General features: G+C 46.6%; 2 protein-coding genes and 5 non-coding genes across 8 annotated transcripts; 6 read left to right on the top strand and 1 right to left on the bottom strand.

Moving 5' to 3' along the window:
• The first annotated feature begins 792 nt into the window (after window positions 1–792).
• On the top strand, window positions 793–6,882 carry Nop56 (NOP56 ribonucleoprotein). The gene is made up of 12 exons (XM_042694262.1): window positions 793–877; window positions 1,034–1,123; window positions 1,435–1,549; window positions 3,133–3,294; window positions 3,432–3,630; window positions 3,964–4,151; window positions 4,249–4,400; window positions 4,532–4,632; window positions 4,983–5,131; window positions 5,363–5,484; window positions 5,677–5,814; window positions 6,429–6,882. The coding sequence occupies exons 1-12, from the start codon at window positions 875–877 to the stop codon at window positions 6,798–6,800; spliced, it is 1,791 nt and encodes a 596-aa protein (XP_042550196.1). The 5' UTR covers window positions 793–874; the 3' UTR covers window positions 6,801–6,882.
• On the top strand, window positions 2,934–3,005 carry LOC122120584. Its single transcript, XR_006149746.1, has one exon. It is a non-coding gene; the product is annotated as a small nucleolar RNA SNORD110 (small nucleolar RNA).
• On the top strand, window positions 3,721–3,851 carry LOC122120577. The gene has a single exon (XR_006149742.1). It is a non-coding gene; the product is annotated as a small nucleolar RNA SNORA51 (small nucleolar RNA).
• LOC122120583 lies at window positions 4,694–4,779 on the top strand. Its single transcript, XR_006149745.1, has one exon. It is a non-coding gene; the product is annotated as a small nucleolar RNA SNORD86 (small nucleolar RNA).
• Window positions 5,212–5,278, top strand: LOC122120575. The gene has a single exon (XR_006149739.1). It is a non-coding gene; the product is annotated as a small nucleolar RNA SNORD56 (small nucleolar RNA).
• On the top strand, window positions 5,531–5,602 carry LOC122120574. Its single transcript, XR_006149738.1, has one exon. It is a non-coding gene; the product is annotated as a small nucleolar RNA SNORD57 (small nucleolar RNA).
• An 18-nt stretch (window positions 6,883–6,900) lies between the features above and the next one.
• Window positions 6,901–13,539, bottom strand: Idh3b (isocitrate dehydrogenase (NAD(+)) 3 non-catalytic subunit beta). 2 transcript variants are annotated; one of them, XM_042694263.1, is made up of 12 exons: window positions 13,481–13,539; window positions 13,252–13,332; window positions 13,023–13,121; window positions 12,782–12,902; window positions 9,297–9,357; window positions 9,089–9,221; window positions 8,870–9,003; window positions 8,678–8,780; window positions 8,438–8,584; window positions 8,102–8,196; window positions 7,939–7,999; window positions 6,901–7,324 (listed from the first exon to the last, which is right to left on the bottom strand). In XM_042694263.1, the coding sequence occupies exons 1-12, from the start codon at window positions 13,514–13,516 to the stop codon at window positions 7,235–7,237; spliced, it is 1,161 nt and encodes a 386-aa protein (XP_042550197.1). In that variant the 5' UTR covers window positions 13,517–13,539; the 3' UTR covers window positions 6,901–7,234. The 2 variants fall into 2 exon arrangements, with proteins under 2 accessions (XP_042550197.1, XP_042550198.1); XM_042694264.1 differs by having other exon boundaries at window positions 6,901–7,006.
• Between the last annotated feature and the right edge of the window lie 12,130 nt (window positions 13,540–25,669).

Genomic DNA, 25,669 nt, shown 5'->3' with positions numbered 1-25,669 from the left:
CCATACATTCGGAGCTACCTGAATTTGGGGCCAAAGCAGCAGGTGGGCAAACACGCGGCCCCGCAAAAGTAACCGGCCTAGGAAAACCTAGAACTGTCTTCCTTTTCTACGTGTCTTCACTTAAAAAGAAAGAAAGAAAACGAAAATGATGATAACGATAATAATAGCAATAGTGGTAAGTCTCCAAAGCAGAAGGAAAGCGACCAGCCATGGGCCCTGAAGGCTGTGCGCATGCGCTCTCCGCACCCCGCGCGCGCAGCTGAAACAAAACGCGGAAAGCGCGGCCTGGCGCTCGGAGGTGGAGGTGGAGGTGGAGGTGGAGGTGGGGGTGGGGGTGGGGGTGGAGGTGGGGTGGGGCCTCTCGTGGTGAGGGCGACCCCGGGCGGCAGGCCGGGACCGAGAGGTACAGAAGCACAAGAAGGAATGTGAGACCCTGGGATTGCTCTGCCACCGGAAGCCGGCTCTGAGGCTCTACGGTCTGGAACGATCGCCCGGGCCCACGTGGGTCCGGCTTCCCGGGTTTCACCGAGCTCTAACGCGCAGCACTTAAGAGGACAAAAGCATGCGTGACGGGACTGTTCCTTCCCCAGCCCTGCAGGCCGGCAGGCCCTCAGGGCCCCGCGCGTCCCCGGCAACCGCGCTCGTGAGCCCGCGCAGCCGCAAAAGGCGCAAAAGAAAACCGGTTCGCTCGCTCCCGGCGCCACCCCTGCCCGCTTTCCGGGCGATCGCATCCCGGCTGCCCCTGCGAAGGCTCGAAAATGGTACCGTCTTCAGCCTCTGATTGGTCGACCCAGAAGGGGCGTGGCCTCTGGAGCCTGTTTCCGCGCGCCAGAGCCTGCTAGCCGCATTGCGAGCTGGGCAGGCAGCAGGCGCCATGGTGAGGAGTGGTTGCCATTTGTGGGGGATGCAAAGGCCGTGGTTTGGGTCTGGGTTCGGGTTCGATCCCGAGGTCTGGGCCAGTGTCTACTGTGGGAGCGGGACTAAATGAAATCAGGAGCTTTGCTGACGTTCGCGGCCCGGCTCCCTGTTCCAGGTTCTGTTGCACGTGCTGTTCGAGCACGCGGTCGGCTACGCGCTTCTGGCGCTCAAAGAAGTGGAGGAGATCAGTCTGCTGCTGCCGCAGGTGGGTGCCCTCGGTGGGCTTGCGCTGCAGCCCCTCCAGCCTCCGAGCCCCAGCATGCACCGCGCCCTCCCACGTGGCCGGCCCAGCGGGTTGTGGGGAGCTGGAGGCCGGGGATCCTTACCTGGGCTTATGATGAGCATCGTTTTAGGAGCAGTTAGAAATGAAGATTCCCCCACCCTCTGACTCCACCGATTACAGTAGAACGGGGCCCATGTATCCGTGTACATAATTGCTACAGAACTGATAACTTGCTGGTGGCCTGCGCTGCAGAGGCCCGGAATGCAAGAAAGGAAACGCGTGTCTTTCCACAGGTGGAGGAATGTGTGCTCAACTTGGGCAAGTTCCACAACATCATTCGTCTCGTGGCCTTTAGTCCTTTTTCCTCGTCGCAGGTTGCCTTGGAAAATGCCAATGCGGTGTCTGAAGGTGAGTTGGCCCACCCACGCCAAGACATTAAAGACAAGCAAGATGTAGTTCCTACTTCTACCCTCTTGGAGGACTTGTAGTGAATACTGTCCCTTTCCTACCTGGTTCATTCTAATGGCAATAACTTACTGGGAAGTATTTTGCAACTTAAAAACAGTTAATCTGCTGCGGGAGCTGGTGCTCAAGCCTGTAATCCCAGGTACTCAGATCTGAGAATCCTGGTTCAAGGCCAGCTGGGGACATGAGACTAATTTTTGTCAGCCCCGAGGTTTGAACAATGGCCTGGGCGCTGTCCCTGAGCTCATGAGCTCAAGGCAAATGCTCTACCTACCATTTGAGCTACAGTGCCACTTCCGGTTTTCTGGTAATCAATTGGAGATAAGTATTTTCTTGCCTGTGCTGTCTTTGAAACGTGATCGTCAGATCTCAGCTTTTTTTGGGGGGGGAGGTCCAGTCGTGGGGCCTGGGTGCTGTCCCTCAGCTCTTCAGCTCAAGGCTAGCCCTCTACCACTTGAGCCACAGCACCACTTCCGGCTTTTTTCTTTTTGCTTATGTGGTGCTGAGGAATCAAACCCAGGGCCTCAGGCATGCAGGGCAAGCGCTCTACCACTGAGCCACCTTCCCAGCCCAGATCTCAGCTTCTGAGTAGCTAGGATTACAGGTCTGAACCACCAGCAGGTAACATAAAACTTTTTTTTTATTTTTTTGGGTCTGGTCGTGGGGCCTGAACTCTGGGCCTGGGCACTGTCCCTCAGCTCTTCAGCTCAAGGCTAGGGCTCTACCACTTGAGCCACAGCGCCACTTCCGGGCTTTTCTTTTTGCTTATGTGGTGCTGAGGAATCGAACCCAGGGCCTCGAGCATGCAGGGCAAGCGGTCTACCACTGAGCCACCTTCCCAGCCCCAAGTAGCATAAAACTTATCTCCAGTTAACCCCCAGAAAGCCCGAAGTGGCGGTGTGGCTCAAAGTGGTAGAACTCTAACCTTGAACAAAAGAGTGGGCCAGTTACTAGGCCCCTAGTTCAAACTCTATCACCTATTAAAACAATTACCTTAGTGGAGAGTGGTGCCACAGGCCTACAGCACCCAGGAAGCTGAGGCATAAGGATGAAGAGGTCAGCCTAGACTACGTGGCAGGCAATAACCTTGTCTCCCGGGAGCTCTCAAGTCTGAGGACTATGATAGTGTAAAGGATTGGATAAAGGGCATAATCCAGGATGTAGGCACTGAAGTGATTAATGATATCTTGAGTGAAAAAGCCCTGTTTGAATGGTAGGCCGATAAAAAGGCAACAAGGCAAATACTGTAGAGTATGTTTAAAGCTTTCAGTTGTGTCCAAGTTCTCATGCTTGGGCTTTTTAACACAATCCTCCCAGGTCCCAGGCTTTGCAATGATGACTTGTGAATCTGTCAATCCCCTGAGAGAGTAATCGTTGATGTCTCCTTCTCTCTGAGCAATGCCTGAGGGGGAGGGATTTAAGCATCCCAGACTGCTCTGCTGGGCCTGCATAATCAGCCATGGGCTAGGATTCTTTCATAATGGAAGTATCCTCCAGCATGTTGAAGAGTTTTGTTCTGTCTTGAGGTGTTGTTCATGAGGACCTTCGCTTGCTCCTGGAGACCTACCTGCCTTCGAAAAAGAAGAAAGTACTCCTGGGGGTTGGGGACCCTAAGATTGGTGCAGCCATACAAGAGGAGTTAGGGTACAACTGTCAGACTGGAGGTGTAATTGCTGAGATCCTGCGAGGTAAGATAATTCTGGATATTTGGGGGGTGGGTTATAGAAACATCCTAGGGTATTTGAGGTTGCTTCTGCTTGCCTGAAGACCACTGGATGCAGGAGCTATCTCAAGGCCCTTGCTCACAGTCCTGCCCTCATCTTAGGAGTTCGTCTGCACTTCCATAATCTGGTGAAGGGTCTGACTGATCTATCAGCTTGTAAAGCCCAGCTAGGGTTGGGACACAGCTATTCTCGTGCCAAAGTTAAGTTTAATGTGAACCGGGTAGACAACATGATCATCCAGTCCATTAGCCTCCTGGACCAGCTGGATAAAGACATCAATACCTTCTCTATGCGTGTCAGGTAAGGTGCAGGGGCCACCCCTGACAGTGAAGTCATTGGCCTGTAGTTTAGTTAATTTTGCATCTTGAACAAGGCAGAACCAAGAGAGCAGGCCTCCAGGTGCTTACCACAGGCTGTGTTCTTACACTGACTGTATAGAAAGAGGAGGCAGAATAAACCTACCCCATATACACCTCAGCCCAGGCCTGTGCCTAGTCTGTATTGTGAATGGGGAGACAAGGGCTAGGGAGGATTTAAATCTGATTTATCATTTCCTCCAGGCAGAATAGGTGTAAGGAAGCTTTACTGTTTGATACAACAGTTAAGCCAGGGTGTGATTGTGCCTTTTTGCAGGGAGTGGTATGGGTATCACTTTCCAGAGTTGGTAAAGATCATCAATGATAATGCCACATACTGCCGCATTGCACAGTTTATTGGAGACCGGAAAGAGCTGAATGAGGAAAAGTTGGAGAAGCTAGAGGAACTGACAATGGATGGAGCCAAGGCTAAAGCTATTCTGGATGCCTCAAGGTCCTCGATGGGTCAGTGAAGAGCCCTGCAACCAGTAGAACGTATTGGGGTGTAGAGCTCTGGCGCTCCCTCTGCACCCAACCCCCCTTCACACTAGTTGTTTCCTAGGAATGGACATATCAGCCATTGATTTGATAAACATCGAGAGCTTCTCCAGTCGTGTGGTATCTTTATCAGAGTACCGTCAGAGCCTCCACACTTACCTGCGCTCCAAGATGAGCCAAGTAGCCCCCAGCCTGTCAGCCCTAATCGGGGAAGCGGTAGGTCATAGGAAACAAAGAAATCGGGGAGGAGGTTGTTAGTATTCTTCTCCAGGTGCGGAGGAAAGCAGGGCACATGCAACTGGTCCCCAGCACTTTCCCATTTCTCAACTTACTAAATCTTTTTCCAGGTAGGTGCTCGTCTCATTGCTCATGCTGGCAGCCTCACCAACCTGGCCAAGTATCCAGCATCCACAGTGCAGATCCTTGGGGCTGAAAAGGCCCTGTTCAGGTACCAGTGAGGGCACCTGCCCCTCTCAGGTGCCACTTCTGGTGCCCACTGCTTGTTTGGGGATCACGGTGATGGCTCTTCAGGGCTCCCTGACCTATAGAGGCCTCTGCTATAGGGGTGATGGCCAGTCCTGGTGTCTGAGTGATTTCCCAGGGCCCAGCAAAGGGACTGAGTTTCCAGGTCAGCGACATTGGGTGCCTTCCCTTTGCTTCTGGGAGTGATCTCTGGGTTGGCATGTTGTGTTGGGGTAGAGAACCCAGTCCAGCCTGAGGCTGGGCAATGGCGGAAGGAGAGCTGCCTTGGCTTGATGGGTTGCAATTTCTAATCTCAAATTCTGAAAATTCTCTCAGAGCCCTGAAGACAAGGGGTAACACACCAAAATACGGACTCATTTTCCACTCCACTTTCATTGGCCGAGCAGCAGCCAAGAACAAAGGCCGTATCTCCCGATATCTCGCAAACAAATGCAGTATTGCCTCCCGAATTGATTGCTTCTCTGGTATGGAGTGGGGAAATTGCAGTTGAACAAGAACTGGGAGGGAAGGGAAGGGAAAGGGAGACCAACTACCTTCACAGCTTCTACAATGATGGTAAATATTTTTCGTCAACAGAGTTCACTTAGTGTTGACACATTGGGTCTGAGTAAAGCTGAGGGTAGAAGGATACTGGAGGTGGGCAGTGTTTGTCCCTCCAAGAGCTGACAGGTTTTGTTTTCCACACACAAATTCAGAGGTACCCACAAGTGTATTTGGGGAGAAGCTTCGAGAACAAGTTGAGGAACGATTGTCCTTCTATGAGACTGGAGAGATTCCACGGAAGAATCTGGATGTTATGAAGGAAGCAATGGTTCAGGTCAGTGGACTTTGTTGGGTGGCTCCTGAACTTTTTAAGAGGGTTTTGGAGGTGATGAGCTGTTTTGGCCTGACCTTATGGAGTGGAGGCAAAAATACTGATTTAATGAGCCTGATCCAAAAAAAGGAGAGGGAATCTGATAAGCCAGGAGTCTTTAAACCACTCAGCACTTTTTGTTTGTTTCTTGGTCAGGCAGAGGAAGCAGCTGCTGAAATTACTAGGAAGCTTGAGAAACAGGAGAAGAAACGCTTGAAAAAAGAGAAGAAGCGACTGGCTGCACTTGCCATGGCATCTCCAGAAAACAGCAGTAGTACTCCAGAGGAGAATGAGGTCAGTCAGCAGGGAAGTCTTCCAAACAAGCAGATCATAGGTTGTAAGATCTCCAAGAGCAGAACAAAGGCTTTGCCTACAAGCTATCATCTGTTCAGGCCTTTGAACAGAAACATCTAAAGCAAGCTCTTGATTCTATAGGAAGCAGATAGGCGCTCAGAGGGCTTGGTCTGGAGCTCAGCTGGTTGTGTGGCACATACCCCATTCCCTGGGCAGGTGTGCTCTGTCCTCAGCTGCCTTCCCAGTCTTCAACCAAGGGGGTAGTATAAATTCCTGCTCTGCTTGTCCCAGAAAATGCTCTCTGGTCACGGGGGTGGGGTGGGGAGGTCTTCAGTGTGGTGGACTACAATCACTTGGGATTTTCATTGTTTGACACTTCTTAGGGTTCCTTTTGGAACAACTTGGGTGATGGCTTTATGACCAGAAGGGAGGGGGTTTTCTCTTAAGTTGATCTTCACCTGTTCTCTCTGACTTCCACTTAGGAGCTTTGAGGGTGGAACTCAAGCCAATCAGCCATCCAGCAGCACTGCAGTTTACCTTTTGCCTTGATTCTAGTGGGGGGTGGGGGGTGCACATGCCATGAATAACACTGTTCTTGTGTCTCTTCCCATTAGGAAACACATGAAAAACCCAAAAAGAAGAAAAAGCAAAAGCCCCAGGAGGCTCCTCAGGAAAATGGGATGGAAGAACCGGAGCCCTCTGTCTCTTTCTCCAAACCCAAAAAAAAGAAAGCTTTTTCCAAGGAGGAGTTGGTTAGTAGTGATCTTGAAGAGATAGCTGGTGGCAGCCCAAGTCCTCTCAAGAGGAAGAAGCAACCTAAGGAAGTGGCAAATGAACCTGAAGAGGCAACCAGCCTCCCTGTTCCCAAGAAAAAGAGGAAATTCTCCTCCAAGGAGGAGCCAGTCAGCAGTGGGCCTGAAGAGGCTGCTAGCAGCAAAAGTAGTGCCAAGAAAAAGAAAAAGCTCAAAAAAGCATCCCAGGATTAGAATGGACATTTCCTGGGGGGGAGGGCATGCCCCAAGGTGACCTTTCTCATACCATGTCCTAAACCCCAATAAAACAAACAAAATTGTTTTCTCAAGACATTTTATTTAACAGGTATGAGCATGACCTAGGACTGAGGCAGGGCAGCAATGACAGCATCAGTGAAGTCAATGCAAGTAGCATAGCCACCCATGTCAGAAGTTCGGACCTGTGGGGAAAAATTGCCATGATCTTGATACCTTGTTAGAGGTGGGGCCCTACCTAACAAAATCCACCCACCACCAACCAACACAATTCCCTAAAGAAGCCAGCCAGGACAACCTAGGTCCCCTATAAAAGCAATTATGGTCCACTGTCTAGAGGTTCCAGGTCTCCTTTCCTGGTCCACTGCTGAAGGGTAGCATGGTCCTTGTGAAGTTGGAGGGAATAAAGGGCTCTACCCCCCATGCTGGGGGTTCAGGTGGCTGATGACGGACTTGATGAAGTCAGTTGTGGTGCTGTAGCCGCCCATGTCTCGAGTCCGCACCTACAACCACCACAGGCAGTAGCCATGGGGAAGAAGAGAAGAGAGCCCATGAAGTGGGGCAGGGCAATGTGATCAAGGAAGATGGAATCCAAGACAGGTGACAGATGGCCAGAAGATGCAATGCGGCAGGAGTGGAAGGAGGTAGCCAGGAGTGGAGGAGCAGAGACCTCACTACTCTAGAGCTACTGAGGGATCCACTGCCACCAAGGCAGAATAAGAAGCCAAGCAAGCAGTGGGATGGGGAGGAAGATGCACATCAGAAAGGATGAGGCTATGTCAGGAAATGAGACAGACCAGGTGGGAGGAAGGAAAGAAGGCTTGTAGGTATGACCAAGGTGAAGGTAGCACCTCATCCTTCATGCTCTTCCCTGCCACTCCCATCAGCTGCAGGGTCTGCATTCGGATGGCCCAAGAAAGAGGCAGTGGATGAAGCAATGGAGCAGAAAGAAAGAATAGATGGGAACTAAGGCAGACCAAGAAGATGAAGCAGCCAAAAGAAGGGAGGTGAGCAGCCCTGCAAAAGTCAAAGAGCAGATGTTCTGGGTACCAAGGAGACTCCTTTTCAGATTCCTCATAGTGTCAAGGCCCTGAACCCAGCACTCTTTTAAACTCACCTTGCCAACTTTGATCACCTTCTTCACGGCATCTGCTATCACAGTGGAGTGATATTCAAGACTGTCAATGGAACAGGGTGAAACTGAGATTCCATCCAAAACACCTGCCCCTGACTTTCCCATCTGTGCTACCCCTTACCACACCCAGCCTCCCATGCCTTACTTGAGATGCCGCAGCATGTTGGAAGCTGACAGCAGCATGGCCGTGGGGTTGGCTATGTTCCTGCCCACTGCTTGAGCAAATGGGTGCCGGGCACCCTGTAGAAAAAAAAGAAGCCAGTCTCAGGGAGGAGGCAAGCATAAGCAGAGGCTGAGGTCCAGAAAGGGCATTATGTGTGAAAGGGAGAACAGGCTAGGGTCCCTGACAAGTATTGGGGGAATCCCAGGAAGAAGCCAGGGTCATTTAGGAGGAAGAACACTAAGATTGGGAGGAATGAGAGAAAAGAGGCCTGAGGTCAAACAGGGGAGTACAGATGATGGAGAAAGCAGCCTCGCTCACCGTCTCAAAAACTGCATACTCTGCACTGTAGCTCTCACCGGGGACCACACCAGCTCCCCCAACAAGACCAGCAGCCAAATTATCAATGATGTTTCCATAGAGATTGGGCATCACAAGTACATCAAACTGGTAAGGATTCTGTACTAGCTAAGGAATAAGGTGGGCATGAAGAAGAGAAATGAGTTCTATTGCCTGCTTTCCCTCTGTACTGTAACAGGAGAGACATGGGGAGGGCCTCACCTGCATGCAACAGTTGTCAATGATCATTGTCTCAAACTTGATTTTGGGGTACAGTTCAGCAATTTCCTCACAGCATTGCAGAAACAATCCATCTCCAAGTTTCCTGGTCATAGGCCAAAGGGAACAGAATCAGTGAAGAGAATGTGAAGCTACCTTCCTATGAGCCATCCCACACAAAGGCACGCAACTCACATGATGTTGGCCTTGTGGACAGCTGTAACCTTCTCACGGCCCTTCTTGGTGGCATAGTCAAAGGCAAATTTCGCAATCCGCTGAGACTTGCTTCGAGTGACAATCTTCAGGCACTCAATCACTCCCTTTGCACTCTGGGTAAGAGATGCAAGAAGATCTACCTCTTTCCAACTTCTATTCATGTCCCCGCTACCCCCACACCCATTTCTGGAGCTTCACCTCATGTTCCAGAGAGCTATACTCTCCTTCCGTCTGTTCTCGAATGATCACCAGGTCTAGATTGTTGTGCCGAGTCGGGTACCCAGGAAGTGATTTCACATGGACAACATTGGCAAATAAGTCCAACTTACGCCTAAGGTAGATAGCGCCATCAGCTCTGTGCTTGGTGCTTAGTACCTCTCTCTCCCAAGTTCATGCATCCACCTACCTCAGCCGCATACCATAGGAGGTAAGTTCCCCCTTATATTCCATCGGGGTATGGATCTTCCCTGTGGAAACCAAGTGTGGAGAGCAGTGTTAGGCATAGACCAAACCTAAGAAAGCAGAGACCAGTGTCAAATCCACCCAATAAGATAGTACAACTCAAGACTCCCATCTCCATCCCCAAATCTATGACCCTTAGTTGCCTCTGGGAAGGGGCAAGCAAAGGCAATATAGTTACAATCAGAACATCTTAATTTACTGCTTTATTTACCATATATAACTTCTGTTGAAACTTCAAAATGGTCTAATAGAGGACAGGTAGTTTTCACAATAGGTTGAAACAATACTAGAGAGCTACAAGTTTTCTTGATATTTCTATCTACTTTTGTGATAGTCTCATCTGTGACAAATGCCTGTCAGGCCAAATGCCTATCAATCCAAAATCATCTGACCTGCCCTCAGGGAGCAAATAATACACAGGAAGACAGGTAAGATGAACAGTATTAGCAATACAATAGGAGTACTGAGAAACAATCTGTTCTTGTAATAATAGGAAAAATGACAAAAGAGCTGGTGCTTCAGTTAGTCCTTGGTTAAGAGTGCAGTGGGTTAAATAGTGTTTCTGGAAAGTTGATGCCCTAAAACCCAGAAATGTGATCTTTGGGAAAAGACTGCAAAAGGAAAGAATCTTGAGAATTGTTCTATGCTATAAATCCAATGACTTAAGTTCTTCCTCTTAGAGAAACAAAGGGGCTGGGTACAGTGGTGCATGATACTACTTGGGAGGCAGAGAATGGAAGAATCACCATCCAAGGCCAGCCCAGGCAAAATATTAATGAGACCTCATCTCAATCAATAAGCTGGGCATGCTAGTGTACATCTGTCATCCTAGCTACAGAGAAGACATAGATAGGTGGATCAAAGTTCAAAGCTGGCCTCTGGCAAAAACACAAGACAAGCCAGCACTAGTGGCTCACTCCTATAATCCTAGCTACTAGCCGGGAGCCTGTGGCTCACGCCTGTAATCCTAGCTACTCAGGAGGCTGAGATCTGAGGATCACGGTTCAAAGCCAGCCCAAGCAGGAAAGTCTGTGAGACTCTTATCTCCAATAAACCACTAGAAAATCGGAAGTGGCACTGTGGATCAAGTGGTAGAACACTGGTCTTGAGCTATAGAACGCAGGGACAGCGCCCAAGCCCAGAGTTCAAGAAGCCCCACTACCAACCCAAAAAAAAAAAAAATCCTAGCTACTCAGGAGGCTGAGATTTTAGAATTGCAGTTTAAAGCCAACCCAGGTTGAAAGTCCCCATGAAAGTCTTATCTCCAATTAACTATAAGAAAACTGGAAGTAGTGCTGTGGCTTAAAGTACTAGAGTGCTAGCCTTGAGTGAAAAGAGCTAAGGGACAGTGCATAGGCCCTGAGTTCAAGCCTCATAACACACACACACAATCATCCATCCACAAAGTAAATAAAAAGGGTCGGGGGGCATGTTCAAATTGTAGAACAACTACTTAGCAACTGTATGGCCCTGAGTTGAAAACACACACACAGACACAGGAAAATAAGAACTAAAGAAACAGTGACATTTGCGGGGGAGGGGGAGAAAGCCATATAAAGTAAGAGGAAAATCACATCTAAAAGTCTAGGGCCAAAAAAGCATAGGCCTCTAAGCTTTTAGAGGGACTGTGGCCCTGTCATCATCTTAGATTCATACTTCTGGCTTCCAGAATTGACTAAGAGAACTTTTTCTTTTTCTTTTTTGGTCAGTTGTGGGGCTTGAACTCTGAGCCTTGGCACTGTCCCTGAGCTCTTCAGCTCAAGGCTAGCACTCTACCACTTAAGCCACAGTGACACTTCCCATTTTCTGGTGGTTTACTGAAGATAAGAGTCTCAGGGCTGGGAGCTGGTGGCTCAGGCCTATAACTCTAGCTACTCAGGAGGCTGAGATCTGAGGATCACAGTTCAAAGCCAGCCCAGGCAGGAAAATCCCTGAGACTCTAATCTCCAAGTAACCACCAGAAAACCAGAAGTGGCACTGTGGCTCAAGTGATAGAGTGCTAACCTTGAGCTGAAGAGCACAGGGACAATGCCCAGGCCCAGAGTTCAAGCCCCACAACCAACCAAAAAAAAAGGTCTCAGGGACTTTCCTGCCCAGGCTGGTTTTAAACCGTGATCCTCAGATCTCAGCCTCCTTAGTGTTGGGACCCCATTCTAATAACAGTGCTCTGAGAGGAAATGATATCCTCCTTAAAAGCATTTCCCATCCTCATGTCAGTGACAAGCAGTACATGGCTTGCTAAACATCCATCTTGTAAGATTGGCCCCAACTACCAAGTCAACTTGGGAAATTTGTAAATCCCTGATAACAGAGCTCAGAGAACCAAGGTTGGGAGCCAGGTGGAACATCCAATTAGTAACAAGCACATATGAGGCTCCCATTTCCACTGAAGTTACTGACCCTTGCCTTTTGCCCACCAAAACTGCGCACCAAAATCGGCCAGAAGGATTGGCCAGTTCAAACAACTGCCCAGAGATGGGTTACAACCTAATTGGTCACCTGCGTGTGACCCAACAGGACTATGCAATTTTGTGTGAATTTTACAACCCTATTGGTCACTTGTATGTGTCCAGCTTGTCCCTTGTGGTCAATCTGCTATAAAAATAGGGTCAGACAATAGCCCAGGGTCCATCTCTGCCGAGGCAGTCCCTGACTGACCAGTCTGTTTCCTGATGCTAGGTGTGAAAATAAAGCTTGCTTAATGCTTTGTGTCAGTCTTGCTCTTTTGATCACAGACCGGATATTGGGATGCTGCCTTAATTGGGGTACCCTATTAGGATTACAGGCATGAGACACCAGCACCCGGCTCTGAGAGAACTCCCTCCCAGAACCTGTGTTATTTTTAGCCACCCACCAAGCTGTGGTGTTTGTTACAGCAGCCACACGAAACTTATACTGTGAGAACTCTGATATGCAGAAAGAAAGGGCCAAGTCAAAGCATTACGTATATTTGGACACCAAAGCAGTCAAGTTGGATCAAAGCACAGAACAAGTGTTGTGGAAACCAAAGCAGAAAAGCCAAAGGCCTGTTAAAAAGAATTTAACGTGCCTATGTGAAAGTTAGGCATTCAAGAGAAGAGATGTGAAAGTTGAGACTGTAAGGGGTAGAACTGAAAGCCCAAGACTGAAAACAAAGCACAGCAGCAGAAGGGAAGACAAAAGAAAAGGGGCAGCCATACCAGCAGTCTAGAAACAGTTTCCCAGACTTGATAATGAATGATACAGTATCAACAGACACTTAACCCTGCAGAGACAGCTGACAGATGACCTGACTTCCACACTCCCACTGAGAAGGAACAAGTGCCCAGGTATCAATTAGTAGACATTTTTGGAAGTTGATGTATTCCTATGTGTAAAGTGAGGATTAGTGAACATTGCTCACTTAACTTTACATGACAATTCTACAGGATGGCAAGAGGGCACACATACCTATAATGGCAACCTTGTTCACCCTCATGGAACTTAACACCTGCTCCAGCTTCTCCTCCGAAGCCATATTCTGCACTTCACTCAGATGATGCTCCTGGAACTCCACTGGGACATCAGCAGCCTTCAGGGACAGGTCCCCCCCCAAAGAAGCACAAGATGAAGAACTTTCCTCCTCCCAGCAGCGTGATCGAGTCCCCCCTACCTCCCTGCACTACTCCCCCTCCCCCGCCAGGCCACTCACCTTGAACACCTCCTTGACTGCGTGCATGAGCTCGGGCCCCACGCCGTCTCCCGGCAGCATGGTCACAGGAAAGGCACCCTCCACTCTCATGTCTGCGGCCTGTGAGTAGGGCCAGCACAGCTGAGGCAGGGACCGGGACCTTGCGAAAGGTGGGGTCGGGGAGAGCCAGGGGGTAGTCGCGAGGAAGGCACGGGGGGGTGGCAGAGGCGCCAGCGGCAATCGCCCGTACCTGATTCTTGGAAGCAGCAGGCGCGACGGCCGTGGTACTCAGACCTCTCCATGCCCCAGGGAACCGGGAGGCGACCACCCCCTGCGACAGAGGCAAAACAGCCTTCAGCAGGGTTCGGGGGGATCGGATCTGGGGCTCCTATACCCCAAACACTGAAGGGACCGCCCCCCTCTCTCCTGCCCGGCTTCCCGGCCCAACCGCTGCCGCGCGCATCCCACCCGCGGCTCACTCGGGTCAACCAGCGGACACCGCTCAGCGCCGCCATGTTCAGAGCAGCACGGAAGTCGCGCGGGAGTGACGCAAGAAGCGGGCGCGGCCCGGGAGCCCGACTTCCGGTCCGTCCTGGAGAGAGGTGGGTGGTTCTGTTTCGTTCCCCCGCCATGCTGGGCCTTCTTTCTTCCCCCGCTGACCTTCCTTCTCCCTAGCGGTGGAGGGTGGCGGTCACCCAGCCGCTGCGTAGCTTTATTTTCAGTCGCCATATTTAATTTATGACGCGACTTCAGGATGTTATTAAAGGGGGATTTGTAACCCTAGCCAACGAGGGACCTGCGGTGCAGAGCCCGTTCCGGAGAATCTGTGCAAATGGTTTTTGTGTGTGTGTGAGTGTTAACTCTTAACCAGTACGCTCGGAACACATGTCAGACACATTCATTAAGTGAACACCGCACGATGCACGCAGATGTGTGAAAGTTACCCTGCAGTTCATCAAATTTCCCTGTCGTTTTTTAAAAAAAAGATTTTTTAAATTATATTCTTATTTATTTTTAATTTTTGGTGCCAGTCCTGGGGGCTTGAACTTGGGCCTGGGCACTGCCCCTGAGCTGCTTTTGCTCAAGGCTAGCACTCAACCAGTTGAGCCACAGCACCACTTCTGGCTTTTTCTGTTTGTTCTTTTATTATAAAGGTGATGTACAAAGGGGTTACAGTTACATAGGTCAGGTAAAGAGTACGTTTCTTTTTGAACAGTGTCACCCCTTCTCTCATGCTATACCAGGGCTCCTTCTCCCCTCCCATACCCTTCCCTCCCTCTGCAGTTGTTCCTCTAAGTGTTCGAAGCTTGGACTTCTCAGAGCAGGATCATAATTGGTACTACAAATTAGTTCAAGCCTGTAAGTGGGACTAAAAAGGGGAACTGATGCTTAAAATCCCAGTCATAGGCAGGACACCAGTGGCTCATGCCTGTAATGCTAGCTATTTAGTCAGGAGGCTGAGATCTGAGGATCGCGGTTCAAAGCCATCCAGGGGTAGGAAAGTCTGTGATACTCTCCTTCCTTCCTTCCTTCCTTCCTTCCTTCCTTCCTTCCTTCCTTCCTTCCTTTCTTCCTTCCTTCTTTCCTTCCTTCCACTGGGCCTGAACTCTTGTCCCTGAGCTCCTCAGCTCAAGGCGAGTGCTCTACCACTTGAGCCACATTGCCACTTCCAGTTTTCTGGTGGGTCATTGGAGATAAGAGTCTCATGGACTTTCCTGCCCAGGCTGGCTTTGAACCATGATCCTCAGATTTCAGCCTCCTGAATAGCTAGGATTACAGGTGTGAGCCACCGGTGCCCAGTTACTCTTATTTCTAATTAACCGCCAAAAACCCAAAAGTGGAGCTCTGGTTCAAATGGTAGAGCACTTGCCTTGAGGAAAAAAGCTTAAAGGACAGCACCCAGGCTGTGAGTTATGGCACCCTACCACCACCACGCACACAAAGGCAGCAGAAATGTAGGGGGGGGATTTTTTGCTATTGTTGTTGTTCACTTTTTCTAGATAACTCATGGCATAAAAAAGTTAAGTACTTGTTACAGATACACTTTCATACACTAAAAGTGGATTGCCTCTAAGGTGAGAACAAGTAACTTTTGACACTTGAGAACTTATTGAGATCGCCTATGAAGAAGTCCTATCCCTAAATCCAGTCTACAGGTAGTTGGGAAGTTCAATTAAAATATTTTCTCTCATAGACCTTGTGATTATATGATCCATTTTAGGCTCCTTTTGCATTTCCTCATTATTCATGGCTATCTGCTACTTGTATTGGTTACTAATAGAAATAACAGCTATTTTCATGTTACATATCATTTGCAATAGTTATCTTGAAATATCCCTTGCTCTTATTCCTTCTTGGATACCATCTGTCCCAATGCTAGATTAATATATTTATAAAGCAGTACACATACTGCCATATTACAAGGAAGCATTCTTATTATCAACAGAATACTTTAAAAAATGTTACTTTATAAGTGTAGAGGCTGGGAATATGGCTTAGTAGTAGAGTGCTTGTCTTGCATGCATGAAGCCCTGAGTTAGATTCCTCAGTGCCACATACCCAGAAAAGGCTAGAAGTGGTGTTGTGGCTCAAGTGGTAGAGTGTTAGCCTTGAGCAAAAGACACTCAGGGACAGTGCCCAAGCCCAGAGTCCAAGCCCCAGGACTTGCAAAAAAGAAGAGAGAGAGAGAGAGAGAGAAGGGGGGAAGAGAAAGAGAGGGAGAAAGGGAAAAGAAAGACAAAAGCTGGGCACTGGTGGTTCACACTTGTAATCCTAGCAATCAGAACACTGAGATCTGAGGGTCACAGTCTGAAGTCAGCCCATACAGAAAAACACTTGAGACTCTCATCTCCAATTAACTACCAAAAAAAACTAGAGAGGAGCCATGTGTCAAGTGGTAGAGCACTAGACTTGAACAAAAAATGCTCAAGGATAGTGTTCAGGCCCTGAGTTCAAGCCCCAGGGCTGGCACCAAAAAAAAATGAGGAACAAGGGATCTACAGGTTTCAATGACCTTCCAAAGAGGTCTGTGGCAAGCAATGAATTCAGAATTTCTGTTGTTGGGCTTATGGGTGTTTTTCTACATCTGAATTACCAAATGGATAATACAACAAATAATTCCTTGAAGACCGAAAACTGAAAAAGATTCTTATGTGAGCAAGACTTTAATCTGTGATTAAAGGATAAACAGGATTACAGAAAAGTGTCCAAATGCCAAGGAAAATGGAGTTGTAAACAATGATGGTGTCTAGGATCAGGTTGCCTATAGGCTGTTATAAGTTGTTAAGCAAGTGACTTACTGAAGAAGTATTCTCAGGAGTCACATGCATGAGCAGAAGAAGGAAGAATAAGGAGCTTTAAAAAGTTAAGACCTCAGTCTGATCTGGGGCACTCTGGAGCATAAGTAACATCTCAAGGTTATCCTGTTTGAAGGATTACTAGCCCTTCTTTGGATTGTATGACATAGGCCAGACCCAACCCCAACCAGAAGAAGGAGATTGTTAACACTAAAGCTGCTAGGAAGAATGAATGACCAAGCCGGGTGACAGTGGCTCATGCCTGTAATCCTAGATACTCAGGAGGCTGAGATCTGGGGATTATGGTTCAAAGCCAGCCTTGTCAGGAAAGTCTGTGAGACTTATCTTCAATTAACCACCAGAAAACAGGAAATGCCCTGTGGCTCAAGTGGTAGAGTGCTCTCCTTGAGCTGAGGAGCTGAGGAACAGTGCCTAGGCCCAGAGTTCAAGTGCCACGACCAACAACAACAACAACAAAAAGACCAGCTAGTAAAGAGGAACTGAGCAACAAAGAGAAGAGCTGACATGTATGAGGAGATGAAGCATATTTGGTGAGGCGTAACAATAAAGTAGGATGGGTGTAAGTTCTGTGGCTGAGAGAAATGGAGAGAGATCTATGAGATCAGCAACTATGAAATTTCACAAATGAACACTTGAACTCACCCAATGGTATTATTTTTCCAGAGAGATGTAAAAGGGAGTTGAGATAGCTGGCAAAATAGTAGTAGTAGTAGTAGTAGTAATAGCAGGAGATACATGAAAACTGAAGCAATCTACTGGATATAGGTGAGAAACAATTAAAGCACTCACAAAGTAGTCCTCATGGGAGTTGAATAAGAGTAAGATGGAAAGAGAGGACCTTGCTTCCACTAGGACTTTGGGAAGTAAAACAGCTGGTAGTGATAATGAGTCCCAGTCTATCATTCCTCCACTTTGGGCTTTTTTTTGTCTTAGACTTTAACTCAGAAGCCAGATGCTGTCTCTTGAGTTTTCATGCTCAAGGCTAGCACTCTACCACCTGAGCCATAGGTCCATTTCTGGTTTTTTGGTGGTTAATTGAAGAGTCTTATGGACTTTGCTGTTCAAATTGGCTTTCAACCACCTCAATCCTCACACTTCACCCTCCTGAGTAGCTAGGGTTACAGGTGTGAATCACTAGCCTATGACTTGCTTGAGTATTTTTAATTAGAAAGATTGTTTAAAAAATTGTAAATAAAGTGCAGTTTCTTACCACTTCATTTACGGTCCCCAATCCCTTTGCTCTGTCCTCAGAGGTAGTTGTCTCCTTCAAAAGCTTTTTCCTGTACATATTTGGGCATGCAGACATACATGCAGTATCTATAGTATTGTTTTTGGTGTATGGATGTGTGCTTCAGTATACAGTTTCATATTCAACATGCTTACTGTTCTGTGATTTACATTTTTCCCCTCAACACTATGAATTAGATGTCTTAGAGATCTAAGACACCATACCATGTCTTAGTAAACAGGATTATTCTTTTGTTCTGCAACACTGTACAATATAAATTGAATTTACTGAATTTATTGGGCCTTTCTTAAATTAGTGTGTATTTATTAAAGAAGTTGGTTTGCTAGATGTGGCAACATCTGCAGCTGTTATCAGCAGCATTGCTGTATATAGAGTATGTGTTTCAGCATAAAGGGGCTGTTGGCTTCTCCCTTTCTGTTCCTTTTTTTTGGGGGGGGGTCCGGTCGTGGGGCCTGAACTCTGGGCCTGGGCGCTGTCCCTCAGCTCTTCAGCTCAAGGCCAGCACTCTACCACTTGAGCCACAGTGTCACTTCCAGCTTTTTTCGTTTTGCTTATGTGGTGCTGAGGAATCGAACCCAGGGGCTCAGGCATGCAAGGCAAGCGCTCTACCACTGAGCCACCTTCCCAGCTCCTCCCTTTCTGTTTCTGAAGTAAGGGGTTACTGAGATTGGTTTTGCTGCATGATGCTGCTGCTAGACAACCAGGCTCTCTATTCTGCTCTGCCAGCCTTCATGTGCTGTCTGATGTCCTCATCCTCATTTCATAGTCGATGTGTGCCTGTTCTTCATCTTGGCATTCAGAGCTAGAAAATGGACATTCTCAGCAACACATATTTCCTTTTATAAGCAATGTTAATTGACTGAGCGTGATGGTGCATATCTGTAATCCCAGTTACTCAAGATGCACAGGTAGGATGGTAGCTCAAGACAAAAAAGTATTACACTGTATCTGAAAAAAATAACTAAAGCAAAAAAGGAGTAGAGCATGGCTCAAGTGGTAACATACTAGGCACTCAATGCCAAGCAAGTGCAAGGCACTGACTTCAAACCCTAAAGCCACCCAGAAAAAAAGAAAGAAAAAGAAATGTCAAAACTTTTCCAGGAATTTTCTCACCAGATTTCTTAGATACCACCAATCAGAGCCAGATCTATAACCATAGCCACTGTTGGAAGAATAGAAAAGAAACTGGAAAAGAGGTTTGTACAGATTGTTGGGAAAATGGAGAAGAACGGAAAAGGAATAGGCCGGATTCAATCAACAGGCCATGACTGTTTATTGAGGAACAGTGAGGGTCACAGACCTTCCCATTGGTTTGGAGGTTGTGCAAGGGACTAGATTTGGGGGTGGGCTTATGTAGCTTAATAAGAAAGCAGAGAATAAAAAAATGAGTTATGGGGCTGGGAAGGTGGCTCAGTGGTAGAGTGCTTTCCTTGCATGCCTGATGCCCTGGGTTCGATTCCTCAGCACCACATAAGCAAAAAGAAAAAAAGCCAGAAGTGGCGATGTGGCTCAAGTGGTAGAGTGCTAGCCTTGAGCTGAAGAGCTGAGGGACAGCGCCCAGGCCCAGAGTTCAGGCCCCACGATTGGACCCCCCCCCCAAAATAAAATAAATAAAATAAAATAAAAAATAAAAAATGAGTTATGGTCTCTTGAGGCCCAGGGCGATGTCCTTGGCCAAGTCCACAGTAGAATGCTCCACCTGGTGTGTGGGGCTGTTGTTTCCTGGTGGCAAAGGTTGGAATGGCCTGCCTGGGGATAAGCATGTGAGCACTCACCTGAGCGCTTTGGTTGACCCTGGGGAATAAGGCAGGACCCAATCCTTCATATTCCATCTTTAGATACATAAAAAGATGGGGAGAGGCAAGTCCTTCATAGATTGCCTTAAACATCTTGATTACAAGTGAGAATAACCTGAGAGCTTTTAAGTTTTTTCCTGCTGGGATAAGCAAGCAAACAAGCAAACAAGAAGCCCTGAGTTCAATCCCCAGTACCATCCAAAAAAATAGAAAAAAGAAATCCCCACAATATGATCCTTCATTTGTGGGCTGAGCTGATGTATCAGGATTAGATTCAGCTTCAAATGACACACACAACATAACTACACCCAAACAAGAGAGCAGTTTAGGTCTCAGTCTCCAAGTTAAATAATAAATTAAAGCTACAATGTCCCGTTACAGTGCCAGAGAGGCATACTCATCATCTCACTGGTCTGACTTGCCTAACCTCGATTCTCAAAGTCATTCAAGTCAAGATAGATATTCCATTTCTGGCATTCCAAACAAGAAGAAGGCCAGAGGAGGAAAAAAGTAGAGGCCTCCAGTTCTTCCTGGACTGCACATGCTATTTTGTATCTATGTGTCAGGTACATAGAAATGTGTCCATCTTTTCCTTCAAAACTCTAGCTTTTGTTTATATTCTAAGATGGTAACTATATTCTCAAATGTGTTTTCTAGTGTTAAAATGTCTTGTGAGCTGGGTGTTGGTGGCTCATGCTTATAATCCTAGCTACTCATTAGGGCTGAGATCTGAAGCTTGTAGTTCAAAGCCAGCCCAGTTAGGAGTGTCTGTGAGACTTATCTAGAGTACTAGCCTTGAACACAAAAGTGAGGGACAGTGTCTAGGCCCTGAATTAAAGCCCCAGAACTGGCACAATCAATAAATAAACCAATAAAAATGTCTCGTGTATATTAGTGTGATATATAGGTGATTAACTTATCTGAAATTTAGTTTCATAAAAAATACTTTTCCCCCACACCAAAAAAAAAAGTTTACCTAATTGCCCCAGTATCCTCTCTATGTAACTTTTCCTCTATCAAATACAGATGCTACTTGATTTCTGATGGAGCTGCTTCCCAATAACACATTGTAGCTTTAAGGGGAAAAAAAGTGTGTCAGTAATGGAGCTTGAATTCTAGGTTTTGCATTTGCACTCTCACTTGGCTTTTTTACTCAGAGCTGGTTCTTTACCACTTGAGCCATACCTCCATTTGGGCTTTTTGCTTGTTAATTGGAGATGAGAGAGTCTAAGAAATGTATGTACCCAGGCTGGATTCAAACCTTGAACTTCAGATCTCAGCCATCTGAGCAGCTAGGATCACAGGCATGAGCCACAAGCACCAGTTGAACCCATCTTAATCAAGTGATACTTGCTATTTATCAGAAGACCAACTCCTTTTTACTCGGTTGAGCTGCTCTTCAGGTCAAGAGCAACTAAGCTCCTGATGGAAATGAGGAGGGGCTGGGAAGGTGGCTCAGTGGTAAGAGTGCTTGCCTTGCATGCATGAGGCCCTGGATTCCATTCCTCAGCACCACATAAGCAGAAAAGGCTGGAAGTGGCGCTATGGCTCACGTGGTAGAGCACTATCCTTGAGCTGATGAGCTGAGGGACAGTGCCCAGGCCCAGAGTTCAGGCCCCACGACCGACACAAAAAAAGAAAAAGAAATAAGGAGACAAATGTCCAAGGTCAGAATGAAGACAAGAAGGAAAAGGCATATACCCTCAGATCTGACAACAAGGCCAGACAGACCTGGAAGAGGATTTTGGGAGGATACCTCCTCAGACTCTGAGCAAGAATGTCAGCTTGCTTGTGACAGTGGCAATTGAGACAGATATGGAGAATTTGATGGATCCAGACTCAGAAACCAGTGAGGACTCATGGACTGAAGAGCTTGTTCAACGTACTACAGAAGGAAACCAAGTCGACACAATATCACTTTGGCAATGTCAGTCAATGCCCTTTTGACACTTGTAGGTCAAATCTTTGAAAAACAAAAGGAGTTATTATCACTCCCAACATCCCTACCCACTAAGGATGACATCAAGACTCTCATTAAGAATCTGTATAAGAGCCCGGCACCGGTGGCTCATGCCTGTAATCCTAGCTACTCAGGAGCCTGAGATCTGAGGATCACGGTTCAAAGGCAGCCCAGGCAAGAAACTCCGTGAGACTCTTGTCTCCAATAAACCACTAGAAAACTGGAAGTGGCTCTGTGGCTCAAGTGGTAGAGTGCTCGCCTTGAGCTGAAGACAGCGCCCAGGCCCAGAGTTCAAGCCCCATGACCCACAAAAGAAAAAAAAAAAGGATCTGTATAAGGTGGGGGAGGAATCTCCAACAAGATCAAGACTCTATAAACCATATCACAGACAAGGTCAGCTATGTCCACACACACTCCACCATTCAAGATTCAGCGACCCCAATGCTACCTGCTATTCCAGTCACCTCAGGTGCATCTTCTGTCCCGGCCCTGCCATCACAGTCAGCTGCTGGTCTTACATTAGCACCTTCATCCAGTGTAGGAGGCATATTCTTAGATGAATAAAACGAGTTAAATAGATACAATAATATCTATACAATATATTGAATATCCTATATCTAATCCCCAGTTCAAGAAAATTGTCCTTGCCAGGTGCCGGTGGCTCATGCCTGTAATCCTAGCTACTCAGGAGGCTGAGATCTGAGGTTCACCGTTCAAAGCCAGCCCGGGTGGGAAACTCTATGAGACTCTTATCTCCAATAAACCACTAGAAAATCGGAAGTGGTGCTGTGACTCAAGCAGTAGAGTGCTCACCTTGAACTCAAGAGTGCAGGGACAGCGAACAAGCCCAGAGTTCAAGCCCCACAACCGACAAAAAAAAAAAAAAAGAAAGAAAATTGTCCTTTTAATTGCTTTGCATACTCTCTCCTCCCCTTAGATGTAATGGGTATCTTTCTTTTTGATATATGTCTCTCTAAACTATTTTTTATTTTGTGCTTGTCCTGGGGCTTGAACTCAGAGCCTCACTCTTGCTCGCCTGGTGCTCTATCACTTGAGCCACACTTCCACTTCTGGCTTTTTGCTGGTTCCTTGGAGGTAAGAGTCTCATGGACTTTCCTGCTCAAGATGGCTTTGAAACACAGTCTTCAGATCTCAGCCCCCTTAGTAGCTAGGATTACAGAAGTGAGCCCATCAGCACCCAGCTATTTTATTTGTCTGATCTCTTTTTGAACTCTATTAATAGTGAGTTATTTGCAACTTTTCTTTTTCCCTTCACTTTCTCATCCTTTCAACCCCTGCCCTAGTGCTTCAAGACAACAACAATAATAAAACAAACACATTGTTCTGTTCCTGATATTCTTTCACTATGTTGTGCACGCAGCTCTAATTGATGTAATTTCATTGTTACATGGAATTTCAGTTGTGGAATTTTTTTTTTATTTTTGAGATCAGGCCTCCTGTGTATCTCAAGTTGGCATTGAACTCACAATTCTCCTGAAGTACTTTATTGTATGAATATTTGACCATGTATTTCCTACTATAGACTTTTGGGTTTCCATGTTACTGTTGTTCTATTATAAACAGTGCTTTTCTGAACACTGGGAAGAGGTCCATTGGTACACTTGAGTATCTTCACCATAGTTTTTTTTGTATTGTTATTTCAATAAGAAAAACATTCTGCTTTATGCTTCAGTACATTAATAGGCATAAAAATATAAGACAAAGTTTCCTTTTCTGTAATATTCCGTATTGATCTGTTTCAAGAAAAAGAAGGAGGGGGTATTAGAAGAGGAGAAGAAGAAGAAACAAGATTGGCACCTATAGCTACTCAGTGGGCTGAAATCTGAGGATTGCAGTTTGAAGCCAGCCTGGGCAGGGAAACCCATGAGATTTTTATCTCCAATTAACCACCAAAAAAGTAGGAAGTGGAGCTGTTGTTCAAGTGGTAGAGTGATAGCCTTGACCTGAAGAACTGAGGGGACAGCACCCAGGCCCAGAGTTCAAGAGTTCAAGCCCTATGACCGACCCTCCCCCCCCCCCAAAAAAAGCTGGGGCTGGGAAGGTGGCTCAGTGGTAGAGCACTTGCCTTGCATACATGAGGCCCTGGGTTCAATTCCTCAGCACTACATAAAGAAAAAAGAAAAAAGCTGGAAGTGGCGCTGTGGCTCAAGTGGTAGAGCACTAGCTTTGAGCTGAAGAGCTGAGGGACAGTGCCCAGGCCCAGAGTTCAGGCCCTACAACTGGACCAAAAAAAAAAAAAAAAGCCAAAGATGGTGTCATGTGTTAAATATCTCACAGATGCAGGAAACATAAATTAGGTGGATTATGGTCTCAAATAGAAGACCCTATTTGAGGCATAACAAAGCAAAAAAGGTGGGAGAGTGATTCATGTGGTAGAGCTCCAGAGAAGAATACACAAGGCCCTGAGTTCACACTTCAGTAATAATAAAAACAAAAAAATGCTAGTCAAGGGCTGGGAATGTGGCTTAGTGGTAGTGTTTGCCTACCATGCATGAAGCTCTGAGTTCAATTCCACAGTACCACATAAACAGAGAAAGCCAAAAGTAGCACGATGGTTCAAGTGGTAGAGTTCTAGCCTTCAACAAAAAAATCTAAGGGATAGTGCCCAGATCCTGAGTTCAAGCCACAGGACTGGTGTGGCGGGGGCAGGGTGGAAGAGAAGAAGCTAATCAAGAGTCATTATATTGACGTGGCTATCCACTAATGGGTCAGGACTTACCAGTTAAATAAACTGTTTTGGGGAGTTTATGGCTAATTATTAATAGAATTGTTAGTACTGGGTACAGCTAAAGATCTTCTAACCTAAATGTGTGGAAATTTGTGAATACTGAGCCATGAAGTCTAATAAAGAGAATGGGAATGACATTTTCTGATTCTCAGAAAGCTGGGAGTGGACTGAGAAAGATCAATTGCTCCTAGCATTACAAAGACCCAAGATTCTACTCTAACTTTGAGCTAATCAGAAGCAAACTCCCCTGTCTGATAATCAATAAAGACCCTATTAATGGGACTTTGGAGCATCTGTTGCTGGTGAGAGACACAGGCCCCCCCGGTGCCCTAAAACCAGTTTCATAGTCTTGTTTCCATCACTGCCTTGTTCCCGGTCACAGCGGGTGAGTGGCAGTTTGCAATATAAATGGACCAGTAAATACATGTTATGATAATTCTACATTTTTGCCTATACTTGATATTTGCAAAAAGATAAGGCAAATAATTTATTGATCTTATAGGATTTTTTTCCTTTTTTTTTTTAAGTCTGAGACCAGGACTCAAAACTCAGTACCTGATACTTTCTCTCATTGCCTGGCCCTCTACCAACTGAGCCATACCTCCAACCCTGGCATTTTTGTTTTGTTTATTTTGAGAATATTCTCACTATATTGTTCAAACTGGTTTCAAACTGGTTTCTATGTATTCCAGACCGGCCTGAACTCACCATCCTGCCTCTGACCCCAGGGGTGGGGTGTGTGTGTGTGTGTGTGTGTGTGTGTGTGTGTGTGTGTGTGTGTGTGTGTGTGTGTGTGTGTGTGTGTGTGTGTAGAGGGAGGCTCGGATTCTATGCCACACTACCATGATGGCCTCTTGTTTTGCATCTCTGATTACTAAGAGAAAACATCTTCTCAATTTTTTATTGCAAATTTTTTGTTTTACTCTTCTCAGAAATTGCTGTGATAGAATGTCAAACAGGTCCCCTCTGGGGCACAAACACCAGTGGGAGAATGAGTATAGGCAGAGAAGGTGAATATGGTAGAAGTGACATTCATGTATGAAAATAGAACAATGAAAACTGTTGAAGTTTGGTTTTTTGTTTGGTTTTGCTTTTTGGTCGGTCATGGGGCTTGAACTCTGGGCCTGGGTGCTGTCCATCAGCTCTTCAGCTCGAGGCTAGTACTCTACCACTTGAGCCACAGTGCCACCTCTGGTGTTCTGGTGGTTTATTGGAGATAAGATCCTCAGATATCAGCCTCCTGAGTAGCTAGGATTAGAAGTGTGAGCCACCAACACACATCTGAAGTTGTTTTAAGAAGGAAGAAGACAGGATGAGGGAGAGAAATGAAGTAGGTGAATCTAACCAAGATAAATGTACATATGGAAATATCACAATGAAACCTCTCCATACACAACCAATATATGCTAATAAAAATGTTTCAAAAGAAAAAAAAAACAGGTGTTTGTTTTTCTGCTGTGGTGTTGATCTTTCTTTTGGGCTAATAAGAGTTCTTGTTATTTTCTGAAAAGTGATTCTTTACCAATTCTGTCTCACAAACGTCTTCTACTTCATGGCTTGTTTACTTTTTGTGTTGTCTTTATTAAGAATAGTTTGA

The sequence above is a fragment of the Dipodomys spectabilis genome, unplaced genomic scaffold (genome assembly GCF_019054845.1).
Source record: "Dipodomys spectabilis isolate Male_0828 unplaced genomic scaffold, ASM1905484v1 ptg000175l, whole genome shotgun sequence".
Taxonomy (NCBI): domain Eukaryota; kingdom Metazoa; phylum Chordata; class Mammalia; order Rodentia; family Heteromyidae; genus Dipodomys; species Dipodomys spectabilis.
This window is presented reverse-complemented; position numbering and strand designations above follow the sequence as displayed.

Coding starts and splice junctions, on each gene's coding strand:
- Nop56 (XM_042694262.1), top strand. Junction 4,401..4,531: donor CAGCCCTAATCGGGGAAGCG/GTAGGTCATAGG, acceptor ATCTTTTTCCAG/GTAGGTGCTCGTCTCATTGC. Junction 5,485..5,676: donor TGAAGGAAGCAATGGTTCAG/GTCAGTGGACTT, acceptor TTTCTTGGTCAG/GCAGAGGAAGCAGCTGCTGA.
- Idh3b (XM_042694263.1), bottom strand. CDS start 13,516: ATGGCGGCGCTGAGCGGTGTCCGCTGGTTGACCCGA. Junction 12,903..13,022: donor CAGTCAAGGAGGTGTTCAAG/GTGAGTGGCCTG, acceptor CTGTCCCTGAAG/GCTGCTGATGTCCCAGTGGA. Junction 7,325..7,938: donor AGGTGATCAAAGTTGGCAAG/GTGAGTTTAAAA, acceptor TGGTGGTTGTAG/GTGCGGACTCGAGACATGGG.